Source organism: Cheilinus undulatus, linkage group 8, assembly GCF_018320785.1.
Source record: "Cheilinus undulatus linkage group 8, ASM1832078v1, whole genome shotgun sequence".
Classification (NCBI taxonomy): domain Eukaryota; kingdom Metazoa; phylum Chordata; class Actinopteri; order Labriformes; family Labridae; genus Cheilinus; species Cheilinus undulatus.
In genome coordinates this window covers 49,421,024-49,438,478 of record NC_054872.1, presented here as the reverse complement: position 1 = coordinate 49,438,478, position 17,455 = coordinate 49,421,024, and the positions used below count along the sequence as shown (strand labels likewise).

Sequence of the window (17,455 nt, the reverse complement as noted above, 5' to 3'; positions counted from 1 at the left end):
GCATGGCCTATCACAGGTTACAGAGGGTTAGGGTTAAATGACTGAGTGTTTAAATAGAGGAGGGGCTTACATTCAGAAAAAAGTAGGGTGAGAAGTCAACCCTTGAAGTAACTTTAGTTGAAGGTTGATTTATTACACAATGCATATTTCTTTTCAGTGATATTTTAAGTCATTCCATTTACTTGAATGGACTATTTGCACCTAGAGCAGGGGTGTCAAACTCAAGGCCCGGGGGCCAAATCCGGCCCGTGATACGGTTACACCCAGCCCACAAGATCATATCATATTCTTATTATAACTGGCCCTAAAATATGAGGCCTGTAGATTTCCTCCACTATAAAAATGTTAACTTAACCTTTATGATATAAAGAATCATTAATTCATAAAAATGTGAAAAGAATAAAGAGTAAAGATGACTTAAAAAAAAAAACCCTCAATTTTGCATCGCACAACTATGACTTCAGTCTGTTTTTTGGACTTTTATTTTATATTTTGACCATTTTGAACTGATTATTTTGACTTTATCTAATATTATGGCTTTTTCAATTTATAATTTTGACTTTGTATCTCATATTTGACTTTGACTTTGACTTTATATCTCATATTTTGACTATTTTGACTTATTTTCCCATTTTATTTCAAATATTGACCTTTTCAATTGATTACATCACTCTTTAGCTAATATTTTGAACTTTTCAATTTATTATTTCAACCTTTATATTATATTTTGACCTTTCAGGTGCATCATTTTTAATTTAAAGCCATATTTTTGCCTTAAAAACATGATTGTGACTTTATTTTTTTATATATTTGCCTTTTAAAAGCATTATTTTTACATCTTATTTTGTGTTTTGACCTTTTATCTCAGATTTTGAGCCTTAACTTGAATGAATGGAGAGGGATGAAGTAGAGACATTGACAGTTTTCACAACAAGGCTTTAAGAGAATTAAATCCTATCACTGGAAAACTTTTGCAGAAAATAAATTGTAAATAATCAACCTGTCTGGCTTGCAAACAAATTTTACGTTTTCTAGCCTTAACCTCCTTTCTTTGTCAGTATTTTGTCTTTCAATTAAACAGAGAAAGTGAGAAGATAACACCATTCAAAGCTACCACTGACTCATTTTGTTGTCTTAATGAAGACATGACTTACAGAGCATGCAGGTGTTGATAAGGCTGGATTTTGTGAGCACACACTTGACAAATTGTTAAACTCTTCCTGATGCCAGTTCTATTCAAGAGGAACTTTTAATGGCCGGCTGTATGAGCAGAAGTTGTGGCCCAGATTCCAGGCCTTCACAGTTGTTGACGACTTGGATTACGGGGGCGGTTGACAAACATTTGGAAGCGTGGAGCACACACTCCACACTTAGTTGGACTCAAGTAGCAAACATGTGACGAGTGGGGATGAGAAAAGCGAGCCGTTTTATTTTGAGAGCACACATTTGACATGTTTGACTTGGGGGGACACGCGTCTGAAACCAGCTGTAATTAGGTGAACACACCACACCAATTAAAATGCCATGTAACTCCCTGATGAGGCAAAAATACAAACTCCTGTGGCATTCCAGCGCGCAACTAAGACTAAAAAAATAAAATTGCTGACTTTCCTCCACAAATTCCCAGAATCAAACCCCTGCTGAAATTTGAGGCAGAAGATTTCCTGTAAGTCCTGATCTACATGCTTATTTGTTAAGAGATGACTCACAACGCTAAATCATAAATGCACCATGGTAAGTCAGGCTAATGTGCACTTAAATCAATATTGGTCTCAAACTGATGCCTTGAAAACCACCAGAGTTTGAGATGAAATGTACTTTTTTACTGCAATCAGCTGAAGTATCTCTGCAGATAGAAACACGTGACAAAAATGCAACATATGAGGCTACAGCATTAATAAAACATCAGATTTTTATGGCTGATTAGGACAGTCTTTGAGGTGTCCCTTTAACATATTCTTGTATTTATGTACTTTAAAATTTCTTAAAAAATGAGTCACTGTCTCAATGGGATACGATACAATGCAATATGATGCAATGCATTGAAAAGCTATGCTATGCAATATGATGTGGTGCAATGCCATGTGATGCGAAGCAATGCAACGTGATGCCTTACCATACAATACCATATGACCCTCTATGGAATTCAGTATAATTCAATACACTACAAGAAGATACCGCACAAAATGATACAATATAAAACAATATCTAAAAGTTTGTAAAAGATAAACACTGAAGTCATCTCATCCTGGGAATAAGTGGTAGCTGGAGCTCTTTGCCTACATAAAGTATAGGAGAGATGACCTTCAAATGTTCTGTAAGAGACTTTGCATAGCTTTTTTCTTGACTTTAACTAATAAAGTCCCTGATTGAAACACACTGAACATTCTGATGTGGCCATGTGATTGGTTGAGTAATTTAAAAGTGGAAAAAATGAACTAGGTGTAGAAAAATGTGGCATAACTTGTGAAAGCAACAGTGAAAAGGGTTCAAAAGAGGCAAAAAAAGGAAAGGCAAAAAATGTGAAGAGAGTTGTGAACAGTGGTTAAAAGTGGCAAAAATGGGTTGAAGAGTCAAAAACTGGTTAAAAAAAAAAAAAAAGGCCAGATAAATTTGTAAAAACTGGCCAAAAACTGGCAAAATGAGTTCAAAATGGGAACAAATGGCTTGAAGTAAAATACAGTTGCAGAACGCTTTTTAAACAGGCAAAAATGGGGAAAAGTGGAAAAAATGACTTACAGATATACAAATAGGGTGCCAAAATGGGTGGAAAATGGTGAAAAGACGTTAAAAAGTCACAAAAAGGGTATAAAGTGGGAAAAAGTTGCAAAAATTGGCTAGATGAAGTAGGAAATGGTGTTCAAAAGTGTATTAAAAGTGGAAGAACGTGACATAAGTGAACAGAAACAGTGGTGAAAAGGGATTAAAAGCCCCTATTTCTTTCTTTCTTTCTTTTTTTATTTAAAAGGGACAGTGCACATTAATGAACAAATTTACATACTGTAAATGCGCCAGAGTTAGCAAAAAATGCTAATTTTCGTCTGTTGTCCCTTGGCAGGTCACAAAATTATTTTGCCAATCCAGCACAGAATGCATTGATGTCATCAGTAAATCATGACTGTGGCCCATTCACTGGGATTTTTTTTTGAAAAAAAGCCCCTGAAAATGATTTTTGTTGTTAAATCTAATTGATTTTGACTTATGTTGTATGATTTTTCCAATAATAGATGATAATAGATTAACCACAGAAGCCCAGCGTGACATATAAGTAACATTTCCTATCCTTGGCATTAGAGATAGGTGTTTTTTTAAAAGTCAGAAATGTGTTGTACATGGTCTACTGAGTCTGTGTAATGCCCTGCAATAATTTTGCTAAAAGGAAAAATGGGTGTGGGCTCTTATGGGTTAACAACAGGAAAGCTGGTTTAGTAACCTATTTTTACTATTGTTGTTGTTTGTTGTAAGACGATGGAGTCCTAGTAGACAAATCTTGTAAATGAAAAGCAGTTATGGGTAACTTTTTAATTCGGTCTGTATAATTTACAGAACACACAGCTCTGTGCAGGCTGTGGAGACTAAAGAAAAAAAGCTAAAAAAAATGAAATAATGCAGGTCTTAATGATGATTCTTATTGTGAAATTTCAGGGGTAAATGCTGTGTCACCGGATTCGTTTTCCTTGGATAAGGAGTGGTAGAGAAAGCAGAGAAGTTTAGAAGAGAAATAGCTGTGTATCCTCTCTCATACTAGTCCACACACATATCTAGACTCCCTGCAGGTGAAGCTCGTATCTCCTCTAACAGCCACACCTACTTTAACACACCATCAACATCATTAAACATTTACACAAGCACTCAATCTCCAGCAAACACATCGCACACGAACGGCATTCAGCCTCTGCTTCATATTTTACTTTCCATCTGCAAGGACGCTTAGCCTCCAACAGTCCATGTGAGTGTGATGGCCAAACAAGGGCTCATTTTCTGTCTGTGTTTTTATTCATGGGGGGTGAGCTGGGAATACAGAGCGCTCTATCTGTCACACACATCAGCACACACACAGACGACCAGAACAGAGATGTATGGGTCAGAAAACGTGGCCACGGCCCGGGAGGATCCTGTTCAGGATGAGGAAACCTGCCTGCTGCGTGTCTGTGTGAGCCCATGTGTGTAAAAGTTGGATGTGAATCGCAGCCGCAGTATGTGACAGTAATCTGATCGCTCTGTTCGCTCCGTTCATTGTGTTTCAGTAATCTGACAGAGACTGACGCAGCAGGACGGTGTGATTCAGCCATGTTGGTACAAGTCTCCTCCAGCAGAACAGAGTCACATGTTTCTGTACCTGTGTTCACGCTGCTGCTGATGTCATCACTCACCTGAAGGGAGGAGAGGGATGGAAAGAATGTCGGTGCATATCTGTACATGTGATAAAAAGCAGCTTTGATGGAGGATTCTTACTTAATATGCCCTCATTAAAGAGAAACCAAAGCCAAGAGTTTCAGATGAGGTGCATCCACCCTGGAAATCAAAAAATGCCTTTACACCAATGTAGGTAACCAAGGAACCAGAACAGAAAACATGATCAAGATAATAAACTAACAGCATCAGAACCTAGATACCAAGTAAACCATGATATCATAGACATCATTAGTGCACAGGCACTGTAAGAGACCATACAAACTAAGACAACAATGACATCAGTAGAGCACAGACACCATAGGTGCCATTAAAAACAATAAAAACATAAGACCCAGGCAACACAGGAACCCAGCTACACAGGTTGAGACCAAGAAGACCAAAATGTGAGAGTGAGCAGTTAAAAGAGATATACAGAGGTGACAAGAGAAATAAAAACATCAAAAGGAGGATACAAGAGCCAGTAAAAACGGTAAATTTGCAATGAAGAGGGAAACATCCATTTAAGATAAAGCTCTTTACAAATGAGGCATTAAAACGTATACATTTAAGAGCACAAGCAGAAAGAGAGCAAATGATAAAATGGACAGAAGCGTTAAAGGGTGAGGTAAAAAAAAAAGGAATGAAATAAAAGAAGAGTAAAACAGGGATACATCAGATTAGAAAGATTAGAACCAATCAAAAATAAAGTCTGTAAAATACATTTTAAGAAATGATTTAAAATAAGAGACTGATTCTGCATGCCTTTTCTCCTCAGGTAGGTCGTTCCAAAGTCGAGGAACCCTGATGGAAAATGCTCGATCACCTTTGCAATTTATTTATTACCTGTGCAATTTACTCAACCAACTTTATACTTTTATTAGAGTATTATATTTTCTGTCTTATGCTTTTTTTTTTCTTGTGTTGCAAACGAAATTTCTTTGTGTATTATGTGCAATGACATTAAATTTATCTTATCTTTAGTTTTAAGTCTCAACTTTGGAATGACCCGAGGTTCCCACTTGAGGATCTGAAGCTGTGGTCTGCGACCTAGGGAATTCAAAGTTCTATTATATATTTTGGAGCCAGACCCTTTAGTGCCTTTAAAGTAACAAGTAAAATCTTAAAGTCAATTCTAAAAACCAATGGGAAGCCAGAGTAAAGAAGTCGGGGTGATGTGATGTCATCTGTTAAAACCAGTTAGAAACCTAGCTGCTGCATTTTGTACCAGTTGAAGGAAAAGGAAGGAGAGAGTTGAAATAGTACAGACAGGAAAAAATGAGTGCGTGGATTACTGCGTGGATTGGTTTTATTTTGGCAATTGTGCTTGAATGAAAAAAGCATAACTGCATAACTTTATTGATGTGTGCTGCGATTGTGATTGTGTTGGAGGAGTTTTGAATGATTTGGGATTTGGAATTATTGGGCTGTAGGAAATTTTGTGCCATCCAGCAGTTGATATCTTCTAAACAGCAGCTAGGCTTCTCTGGTCCTCAGGTCTCAGGGGCAGGTATATCTGTGTGTCGTCTGGGTAGTGAAAGAAGACTTTATGATTCTGATTCTGAATTATTTGGCCAATCTTAGCATACCTTTGCATTTGTACATAGAAGAGATAGCACGTGAACTTGCACTTTCCAGGAAGATTGTGTGTGATTCCCGCTGTGTGATGTTGAAGGTGTCTGAAATCCCAGGTGGGCTGTAGGGGAGGAGCACAACAACAAACAGGGATGCAGTGCCAGGAAAGAAGAGAAGAAGACACTCTCCCTTTCATCTCTCTTTCATACTTCCTTTTCAAGACGAGGAGACAGGGTGAGTGAGAGAGAGAGCTCCACTCACCCCTCTCCCTCTCTCTCTCTCTCTCTGCCTTTTGATGCCTTTCAAGTCGACCAAATGTGCTTTCAGGCTGCCATGCTCTCTAACAGAGCGGTCTGTATGTTCATGTGAGTGTGTGATGTGTGGGGTTTGGCATGGCGCCTAATGACTTTAAAGCCACAGACAGGTAGGCGGAAGGTGTGTGTGTCTTTGTCTGAAAAACAGGAGCTTTGAACTGATTTGTTCCCTGGCTTTTATGGGAGTTTTGAGCTGCCCACAGCACCCAAAGGCTTTACTGGCATTCTGCCACCATTAGAGAGAAAAATCTACTGTAAGTCTCTGGCACCAGTACAGTTATGAAACAAGTCTGTGCGATCATTTTATAAGGACCCAGTGGAGGGAATACCTGTCTGATTACCTCCCTACCTGAACGCTTTCTGCTCTGACTTCAAAAGCACATCAGTGGAGCACAAATGTAGTTTAATATGGTTCAAGCACATACAGTTATGTTGACAAGGCTCAAAATATGTTCCCTGAGCTAGCATGCTTTGACTTTTCAGGGAGGAAAGTGCTAAAAAACGGTCAGTCAGCTGATTGCAGCTGTGCTGAGGACTTCTATGCCCTACATAACTGATCATCAACTGAGGCTTGGGGGCCATATTAGGCCCCCCAGAGCTTCCCATATGGCCCCCGGAGGATTATTAAATTCAGAAGATTTTAGAGGGCAAAAATATGGCACACTTTTGTTTCACTTTTATCTTGAAGTTAAAATAAAACCCTCAACCTAGCGCCTTTCAGACAAGAAGCACACTAGTACTTCTGTAATCTGGCACAGTAAAAACATACTTATTGTTGTCTTGATTAAAGTTGCAGTTTTTCACATCAATTTTCCACATGAGGCTCTTTAAGGGTGCTTTCACACTACGGGCCTGGTCCTGGATCCGAGTGCACTTGAGCCCAAGTCCAGTTTGTTTTGGAAGTGTGAATGCAAACGAACCGTGTCTTGAGGAGGTGGTCTCGGGCACGATTCAAGTGGGACTCTGGCACAGTTCAGATGAGGTGTGAATGCAACCACGCCTGGATACGGGACAGAGCGTCGTATCAACTTTATGATGTCATCGTAAAAACTAAACTTCTTTCCACAGCACAGCAGTTTGTTTGTGATTGCAACTGCTTTAAAATGGCTGAGTAAGCAGGACACATGTTTGCAGGTACAGATATGTGCTTGTGAAGATCCATAGGGTCTGCCTGTGCTCTTTAACATGTGCAACCACAGGCTATGGTAGCTGTTTGAATACACACAAGTGCAATGCTTTCTGCAGTTGGATCAAGGTTGGTTCATGTTCTTACTGAAAACCAACCGTAAAAAAGCAGAATGAGGCCCACATTTTTTTTTCAAATCTTACCAAGAATGGCATTAGAAATAAAACATGAAAAAAGGATGCAAGCAACTTCACAAACAATTGATAAAACTTTGTGTTATGTTAAAGAGAAGTATATTTTCTCCCCTTGTTTATGATTTAGTCCAGTGGTTCTCAACTGGTGTAGCTTCAGGACCCACAACAGTCTCTTCAATGACAATCAGGAATCCAACATAGGAACATTTTAAACCAGTCCCATTTATTTTATGAAGTATGTGCTTGTTTAGATCGTGAGTGGAACAAGTAATTTAAACAAACACAGAGAATGGGCAAATCAAACACATTGAACCCCATTTACCTGAAATAACATCAGGATGTTTGGCAATTATCATGGGAAAAGCAGCTATGTTACCCAAGAGAATGAGATAAATGAATTAAAATATTGGGAAAACATTGACACTTACCCGTTAGAAATGTAAAAATAAACTGTATGAATGCATATCTAGTGCTGGTTTCAGCAGCTCATAGACTCATACAAGCATTTTTTAAGAGGCAAACATTTGAGACCCACTGAAAACAGTTCTGCAGTCCACCTTTGGGTCCTGACCCACCAGTTGAGAACCACTGCTTCAGTCTTGGCAGTTTCATTGGTTATAATAGCCCTGTGTTACTGTTTTCACCAGTAGTTTATTATTCATTTGATTTTTCAAATGGCAATTTAAACAGTTTCCTCTTCTTTTAGTCTATTAAAATGTAAATGTTTTTAATTTCTCTTCATCTTTTCATTCCCCATGACGGGCTCAAGGCTGCATGCCTGCAGCGGTAAAAGATGTTGCGTAAATGAAGTGAAGTTGAACTGAGTTAAACAGATTAATGAACATGACCACATAATTATTTGTACAGGCTTTACAGCTTTATGAATTACCTCTGCTTCTCCTCTCTGCGTCTGAAGGGAGGAGCTGTGGTGAAAACAGGACAAGTCTGGACATGATGCTCCCATCGGCCCTCTCCTTCCTCTCTCTTCATCAAATCATTCCCCCTTTCCTCTCATCTCTCCTTCCTCTTTTTGTTTTAAGAACAAACCACAGACTTATACTAGATGTTTAAATGGTTAATTGAGGATGACTTTCCTTTAGCATTTGCTGATTGTGTGTGAGCAGTGTTGCTAACTGACCAACTTTGTCGCTATATTTAAAAGAGTATTCACACGCATCTAGCGAAAAAAAAGCGACTTTTCAGCTGTTATTTGAGACTTTTGGACACTCTGACATGAAAGAACGTCTCATTCTTCAGAGCTCTCAGCACTGGGGGCTGCCGTTGGCCCCTGCCCCGTCCCAAAGCACTCACAGGCAAGTCCAGTCCTCATACAGCAGTCCCTCCCAGCTCCAGTCAGAGCAGGAGTTCACCCCTCTGCTGCAAATGAATGACACAGCAAAGCCACCTTGACGGTTTTTTATTGTCTCTTTTTGGTCCATTTAGAGGGTTAATGTAGTTTTTAAAATACATCAAAATAACGTAAAAATGTTATTTTTATTGTGCTTCTTAACATATTTACGGTGTTTTTAGTCACTTTCTGTCTCTACCAAAACATTATTCCTCTCTAACCTGACACACCAGATGGATGTGTTTAACACATCCATCTGGTAAACCTCCCTCGCATTTGGGAAAGGGCAGAGCCTTTGAAAAAAACTCGGAGTGTGATTGGATGAACGTTCTGTGTGTCACATCCAATCAGAGCAACAAAACAAGTGGCGTAGCAACTACAGGGGCATAAACTCCATAAAGAACTGCATAATGTGAACCATGGTGACTGTAGACATGTCAGTACACAACTTTTGTCACTTTTGAAAAGAAAACAACTCACTGCTGGTCTTTGTTCTTCTTTAAACGGAGAAATGTCGTCTAGTTCTGATAAAACTGGCGCTTTAGCAGCATCCACGCCAATCTCTTCTGCCATAATTGCACCGTCTCTTGTTGCGGTTTGCTTACATCACAACTCTGCCACGCCTAAAAGTACTGCCCCAGTTTATTTTTACACTGATTGGTCCTGTCACTTTCTAACCGTGCCCAAACTGTTCAGATGGGAGCTTTGCAAGATTGATTCGCCAGTGAGAAACACAGAAACGGGTATATCCATCTGCTTTGAAAGGTTAATTCCTTGATCCTTTAGCATCCATTACAATTACACGTACATTGCCAATCACGCTAATTGGGTGATGACATCATTTAGCGACTTCTGACGACTTTAAGGACAGCCAATAGCGACTATCCTTACTGAGGATTTAGTAACACTGTGTGTAAAGAGTGTAGCTGAAAAGTTACTGATGTAGTGCTGGGGGGACAAAGGATAAGACAGTTGACCGCCTTTTCCTACATTCAAGAGAAGATTATTCAATATAATGAGAAAAAAACTCAGTAAGAGCACATTCAGTAGACTCCTCTAGTCACCTGAATGGATCCAAATACAAATACGGTCCAAATCTGATTAAAAAAGATCAGATTTCAATGTCAGAAGCAATTCAAACAGATCTGACTGAAATGGAAATCAGATTCAGGTGACTTTGGGCTGCAGTGTGGATGAGACCTTAACAGCAGCAGAAAAAAGTGGAAAAATTGTCTTCATACGTTTTAAAAACTACCTGTAAACTCCTGATTCATAAACTTCCTGATTCAATCCCTTGCTGGTGTGAAAGAGTGTGCATAAATGCATGTGTTCGTGTTCGTGTGCACATGTAATGATCCTTGTGTCGCCCTCTCTCAGTCTCCTACACCTCCTGTCCTCATTAGCAGTGACGCCTGAGTGGATTAACCACAGGCATGAACACACCGACACACACAGCCACACACACTCACCAACTACAACACACTAACAAAGCAGAGCCCCTCAAAGCAGATCAATCCGGCCCGGTTTAGAAAAGACAAACTGTCATAAAATCTGGATTTGTCCTCAGTGTAAACCAGAAGCCCCTTTGTGACAGGAAACAAGACCATGCAGCCATGCATGTTTGTTAAATGTGTGTTCAAGTCATTGAGATATTTTCAGCCTCATCTGCAGAACCAAATTCGCTGTGCACCATCTCCGCTTCATAGATCATGATCCAGCTCCAGCCATGATGCCATGATGTCATGTACTAATACCAGATGAGATACAGCTCCGTGTCATGAGGAAACACAGTGATGAATTACAGCAGTGTGACAGACAGTAAACAGATATCAGTGTCACAGCTCTGCTCAGGGTTCGGAGCAGGCTGGGACCAATAGTGCACATGAACTAATGGAGTGATGCATTGTGGGTTGGTTGGAAATGTTGCACGGTGAAGTATGACTGCTCACAGCAGCTCTAAGAGAGGAGAAAGTGTCAGGAAAGCATTCAGAAGATAACATGTGGTTGATGTTCCTACCTTTCTTGACTTTCTTTGATGGCTGTTTCTTCTTGACAAACTTGGTCGCCTCCAGTGGCTCCTCTTGGTCAGCAGTCGACTCTGTGATGGGTTCAACACCACCTAAAAGACAGAGAGAGAGAAAAAAATCACACTTTTTATTAGCAACATTAAAACTAGAGCGTGCAGATTCTCTACAACCCTTTGGTCCCATTAACTGTTTATGGGCCTGAGCATGATTTAAACCGACATTATTCTTAAAAAGTTGTCTGTTTAATCAAAGTTTTCAACTACAAACCTGAGTAGTTTTAATGACACAAATCTATTCGGATGGGGAGTGGACACAAAGACATCATTGTGCACTAAACATGTGGAGCTCTTTGGAGATAACCAGTCTTCAGTTTCCCCCAACTGTAATGCATCTCACTGTGTGCTTGTGGAGTGGAGCAGGCTGGGAGCGCCACATTTGAACATCTTTTCCCCTCATTATGTTAAAACATACATTGAAAGGTGGTATATTTAACTCTTTTAAGACAAGTTTATGTTGGTCTTAGAGGTCTCCAAAACATGCCTGTGAAGTTTGTTGCTGAAGAAACACTCCAGTGTTGGATTTCTGCATGTCTACAAACCCCTCTGTTTCAGCCCTGCTCAGAATGAGCTGTTTCTGTGCCTGTGGCTTTAAATGTTAATTAGCTGTCTGACTCTGCCCCTCTCAGGAAATGGCTGTGGCTTTACTGATCCTCCTCGAGGATGAGGAGAGGAGGGTGCAACTTTCTTCCAAGCAGGGGAGGGCCAACCAAACCATGGGGTGGGGCTAGCTCCCCACATGACATCATGGGGGTAAAATCTGAGAACGGCTTGTTTCAGCATGCATTTTCTAAAAGGTGGAGAAAGAGAGGGGGAGGGAGGATGTTTTTTTTGGATTCTTGGGGGGGATGTGGACAGGCCGGGGGCACACATTTTTGTTGGAAAAGACTGAAAAAATTTATTTTCCATAATATGTGACCTTGAGAGAAAACTGTGATTTTTTAAGTTATTTTAATAAATAACAATATTTGTCATGGTTTGGTGCATGTAGTCCCATGACAAATATGTCTTGAGTTCTTTGTGCAGGCAGTATTACTGACCAATTGCCTTGCAGCAATGCTCTTAAGTGTTAGCTTACCACTTTTAAACAACCAACAAAGAAGAGGAAGAAGCAGGCAAAACAAAACACATAAAGAAGAAAAGTCAGCTACCGGTTCAGTAGCAGAGGAGCGGCAAGATCCAGCAGCATTTTCCATCTCTAGCTAACTTCTCTGCACTGTTTTCTAAAACAAGATTTAAAAGCAGAGAGGTTTCAGGACTTAAGCGTACTGTACGTGGGCATGAAATAAAAGTTAATTATTGTTGCAAGGGCAAGATGATATCACAGAATGATGATTGTCTCCTCTGCAAAACCTGTCTTTGGAACTTTTAATATTCAACCCACTTTGTCCAAAGATTAGAAAAAAGTTTCTAAAGACATTTAAATACATGAAATTTGATGTTCAAAAATCACTTCCACGGGTTTCCATTGGCACTGAAATACTCATCAAACATACTTATTTAAACATTTATTGAGACAAATATGGAAATATAAAGAAAAACACAGGCATTATACTGTTCTTATGTAATAATAGTTTTGTAATGAATGTTAAAAATCCAAAAAAAAAAAAAAAAAAAAAATCTGTGAATCAAACTGTTAAATGTGTGGTTTGTAAGCATCATTTCAAGTGTGTGAGCTTGCAGGGTGTGATTGTGTGTGTGTTGAAATCCCTGCTAGAATCCTGAGGATCAGTCTGGATTAAGGGAGCTCCTGAGGCCGATGAATTGGACGCCTTGTCTCTCCAGTGTCCCACCTCTCTGTCTCCTCCTCATCCTCCCCTTTCCTCATTCCTCTCCTCCCCCATTCGTCTCCTTTTTCCTCTTTTCTCCTCCCCGTCTGTTCCCCCTTTACTCCTTTCTCATCCTCTTTATCTGGTCGTCTTCTGTCCTTTTGCTTTCCTCTCCATATCTCATCCTTTTTACATCTCTGGTAGGCAATCCTCCAGTGCTTCTGGAGGGGAACCCCTTCAGGCAAATTTTCTAAAATTCCTCTAACTCTATGAAAGCTTATTAAGCATTAAAAAACAAACTTCTTAATATCTTTTGAATTGCATGAGTAAAAAAGCATCCAATCAGAAGTGCAATTGATCCAAGGCTCACTGCTTGTCCATAACTCTCTATTTTACATGGCATACAACGCCAGTTTCAAAAAAGTCAGGTAAAATAAAAAATAAAAATAAAAATAAATACAGAAAGCAATGATACGCATGTTTCATAAACCCATACTTTATTTGTAAAAGAGCATAAACATTTGGAGCATTTTCTGATGCTCCATTTGTTTTCTGTTGGTAAAAGGTCTGGACTGCAGGCAGGCCAGTTCAGGACCATGCTCCCTCTCCTCTTTACTCCACAGGACATATCATCTGTGGTTTCCAAGAATAATTTCAAATTTTGATTCATCTGACCACAGAACAATCTTCCATTTTGCACTGCCCCATTTTAAATGAGCTTTGGCCCAGAGAAGACAGCAGCGTCTCTGGATTGTATTCACATTTGGCTTCTCCTTTGCATGACCCGTCTTTAAGTTTGATGCCACAGTGTTGACATACAGTGATTTCTGGAAGTGTTCCTGAGCCCATGCAGTGATTTCTAGGACAGAATCATGCCTGTTTAATGCAGTGCTGCCTGAGGGCCTGCAGATCATGATTATCCAATGACCTCAGGTCTTGCTCACAGATTCTCTGAATCTTTTGATGATATTTGTACTTTAGATGGGAGATTCAAAGTCTGCAGAACATTTTTCCGAAATTGCTCAACAGTTTTAAGACAGTTTTATGCAAATTGGTGGCAATCTTTACTTCTGACAGACTCTGCCTCTCTAAAATGCTCCTTTTGTACCGAATCATGTAACCCACCTGTTGCCAGTTAACCTAATTAGTTCCAAAATCCTCCTCAGGTTTAGTGCCTTTTACTTTTCCAGCCATTTGCTGCCCCGTCCCTACTTTTTTGAGATGTGTTGCTGCCATCAAAATTCAAAATGAGCACATATTTTCAATGAAATGGTAAAATGGCTCAGTGTTAAGACCTGATAGGTCTTTTATGTCCTATTATAAATAAAATATGGATTTGTGAGATTTGCAAATCACTACATTCTGCTTTTATGTACATTTTACACAGTGTCCCATTTTTTGGGGAATTGGGGTTATTAAATCTTATTACATTATTACAGGGATATGTCCATACCTTAGTTTGGACAACCTCCATAATGTTTAGGAAGTCCTAATCCATCAACAAGAACTATAATGACAACAAGCCTCATATTGATGAAACCTTCTTTATTCTAGGGGAGGAAAAATCTACTGTGGGGTCAGTCTTACCTTCTTGAACCTTCTCTTTCTCACATTCATCTTTCCAACCCTGGTTTCTCATCCCTCCCGTTCTCCTCATTTCCTCTCCTCCCTGAGGATAATGCCCAGTTTCACGGTACTTTCTCTGAACATGTGCGACACACATCTCTCCTTTGTGTTGTGTGTTAGTAGGAGACAGACTGAGCGTGTGCGTGTCTGCCACCATGTCTACCTTAAAGTGTCTGAGAATGTGTGTGTGTCTCCATCTCCCCCACAGAGAGTGTGTGTGTAGATTAGCCTAAGCCCTGTCTAATATTTATCCTGGCCTTTTCTAAAGCCAATCTTGTTCTCTTTGGTGAGAGCACAGCCTGTGGCTTCGCTCACTCACAGTTGTTTGAAATGGGATATGCCTCGCTCTTAATTGGGCAGGTGTTTTTCTAGGGCGAGTTGGTTTTTTTAACGCTGTCTTACAATTTCATGGGAATGTGTGGTTGTGTGTGTGTGTGACAGCGAGTGTGTGTTACAACCACAGCCTTACATCAACATCAGGTAAGGAAACAGCCCACCTCTGGAGTGACTTACTCTATGTACACACATAGAGAGCGTCTCTTACTGCAGCTCTCTTACATTCCTCCTCCCTGACTCTCTCTGCTTCTCTCCGTAAATATTCAACATAGCACTGGCCAGTTAGAGATGTGGAAAGTGTCTTCTCGTCTCTTGGTTGTGGTCACGTCTATATTTATCACACTGGTTGAGTTTTAGACACCAGTGAGGTTTAGACTTGATACTGTGAAAAACTGGTAACTTCCACCACCAGGGGGCTCTCAATCAAAACAATGACAAAAGATGGAATGAGAGAAGCAGACTGAATTCCCTGTCACTTCACAGAATTCCTAAAGCAAATTCCAAATGGAGCACAGTCAAATCAAACAGAGCTGAGAAGGAAAAGTTCAGTGGTCCATCCTGGTCCATCACAAGTGAGCAGCACAAATACAGCAACAGAAAGGCGACTTTTTAGATCGGTTCTTCCTTGTTGTTCTTCTGGTGAAAACTGAATTCAGTCTATAATTCAATCCAACAACTATTGTTGACTTCAAAAATGTTGCGGTAATGAGAATTTGAGCTAAAACTGTACTAAAAAACAACAATAATTACATTTTATGTATAAATTGCATGATTTAAGACAGAGCCAAACATCATCTTTGATATTGTTATAATTTTTCTAAATCTTAGCCTTTTTTTAAAAAAACCTCGCCAACGCGTTGTATTAACTCTGTAACCACCAAAGTTGCAAAATTGCGACAAGCAACATTGCTGACTCAAACAGGCAAATATGGTGCCTAATGTTGTTACTACTTTACACCAGGAGATGGCAGACATGAGTAACTTCAATCCCAGCAGCATTTTTGGGTGTGTTTCTATTCAAAGTTTTGGAGTTTATAGAGTTTAAAAGACGCACGCCCCCGGTGGCGGAGACGAGTCGGAGCGTAACAGAGAGAAAGAGAGTGAATTGTAGCGAGAATACCCACAATGCCGGGAGAAATTATAAAAATTCACCCTCTGAAATGGCGTTCAGTTGTCCGGTGAGACCATGGGTGAGACTCACAGTGCATCTGTTGGCACCAACAGGGAGTCGGCATGACAGTCCACAAGCAGCGAAGCCGATGCTTTGCCTCACTGTGGCCAGGGTGGGAGTAATCGACAAATACCATGGTGGGGGTATCGGGGGGGCAAAACACCATGAATAGTTCCAGAGACCGGGAATAAAAAAACACAGCGGAGGAAGAGACATGGTAGAAGCATAGAGTAGAAGCTGTGGGAGAAAACGCACAGCCAATGGCGGTTGAGGCCACCTGGTGATGTCAGAATATGCAAATCAGATGAGTGGATGTACTCTCATCACAAATTTTAGGTCATACTGAAGATTTTTCTCATTTACAGTATGCCTTTATCTCTAACCACTTTCAAGCTACAGCCTTTTGAAATCTTGATATCAAAACTGAATATTTTATATATTTTGAAAAAACTCTGGTGCCCACAGAGTTAATAGTTTTGTGAGAATGACCTGGGTAATGGGGACTCGACTCGGACTCAGACTCAGGTAAAGAGGACTCGACTCTGATTTTTTCTTTGGTGACTCAGACTCGACTCGGACTTGAACACTAGGGACTAGGGACTCGAATCGCACTCAAGATTTGGTTACTTGCGGTTTGTGAAGCTCTTGTTGGAGAATGTCAGTGGCTAGCTGTGCAGTGTTAGCGAAACAGTACAGAACCATGTCATCAACATAAAGGTGGGTATTACAATGTGATAATACAGATGTAACTCATTGATATAAAATGTGAAGAGTGCAGGGCTCAAGACCGAACCTTGAGGGACCCCCCTTTTTGATAGAGTTTAATATGGAGAGCAAATATTTAGACTCACTGCTGCTGTTTGACAGATAGTCTTGAAACCATTTTAAAGACATGACCTCTGCAGAAGAACAGTATAATCAACGGTGTCAAATTGACACCAGTTTAAAAGAAGAAAAACACAAAAACAGATTTGTTTATCATGGCTTTTATGAGAAGAAATGTTGTTATTGCTCATGAAGTTTTGATTTGACATTTGAAATGTGAACCTATTCATGTTTAGAACAATCACCAGTCATTTTTTGAGTCCAGGACTCTGGGTGTGCCAAACACAGTGCAAAAGATAACTATATACATAGGCGACAATTAGTGCAAATAAAGGTCAACATTCTCAAGTAACATATTGTTATTGCACATGACAGACACACACAAATGCCACGAACGCTATTTTTTGAAAACAACACACCACTCTCGCTCACTCTCCTTTTACCCTCTTCCTTCACTCTCCTTTCTCACTCGTCTTCTGACAAAGCTGCTATTTTCATGGTGCTGTTCGAAATTACTGTAATATACAGTGCTTAACAAATTTATTAGACCACCACCCAAAGTAAGGTTTATGCCATAGCTGCCCTAAATTAACACCATTAGTAAAAAATGGTAAAACCAAAATCATTTTTTATGTTTCTGCAATGGCTAATACACCAATATGAAGAAGCTCTTTAACCCAAATGATATTTTTAATG

At 39.8% G+C, this 17,455-nt stretch overlaps 1 protein-coding gene across 2 annotated transcripts in view; it reads right to left on the bottom strand.

The window, feature by feature from the left end:
* The window catches only part of bbs9 (Bardet-Biedl syndrome 9), a 291,076-nt gene that overhangs the window by 77,834 nt on the left and 195,787 nt on the right, over positions 1 to 17,455 (bottom strand). For both annotated transcript variants that reach the window (XM_041794515.1, XM_041794514.1), the window contains exon 21: positions 10,967 to 11,068. In XM_041794515.1, the coding sequence (XP_041650449.1) occupies positions 10,967 to 11,068 (102 nt within the window). The remainder of the gene's footprint in view (positions 1 to 10,966; positions 11,069 to 17,455) is intronic.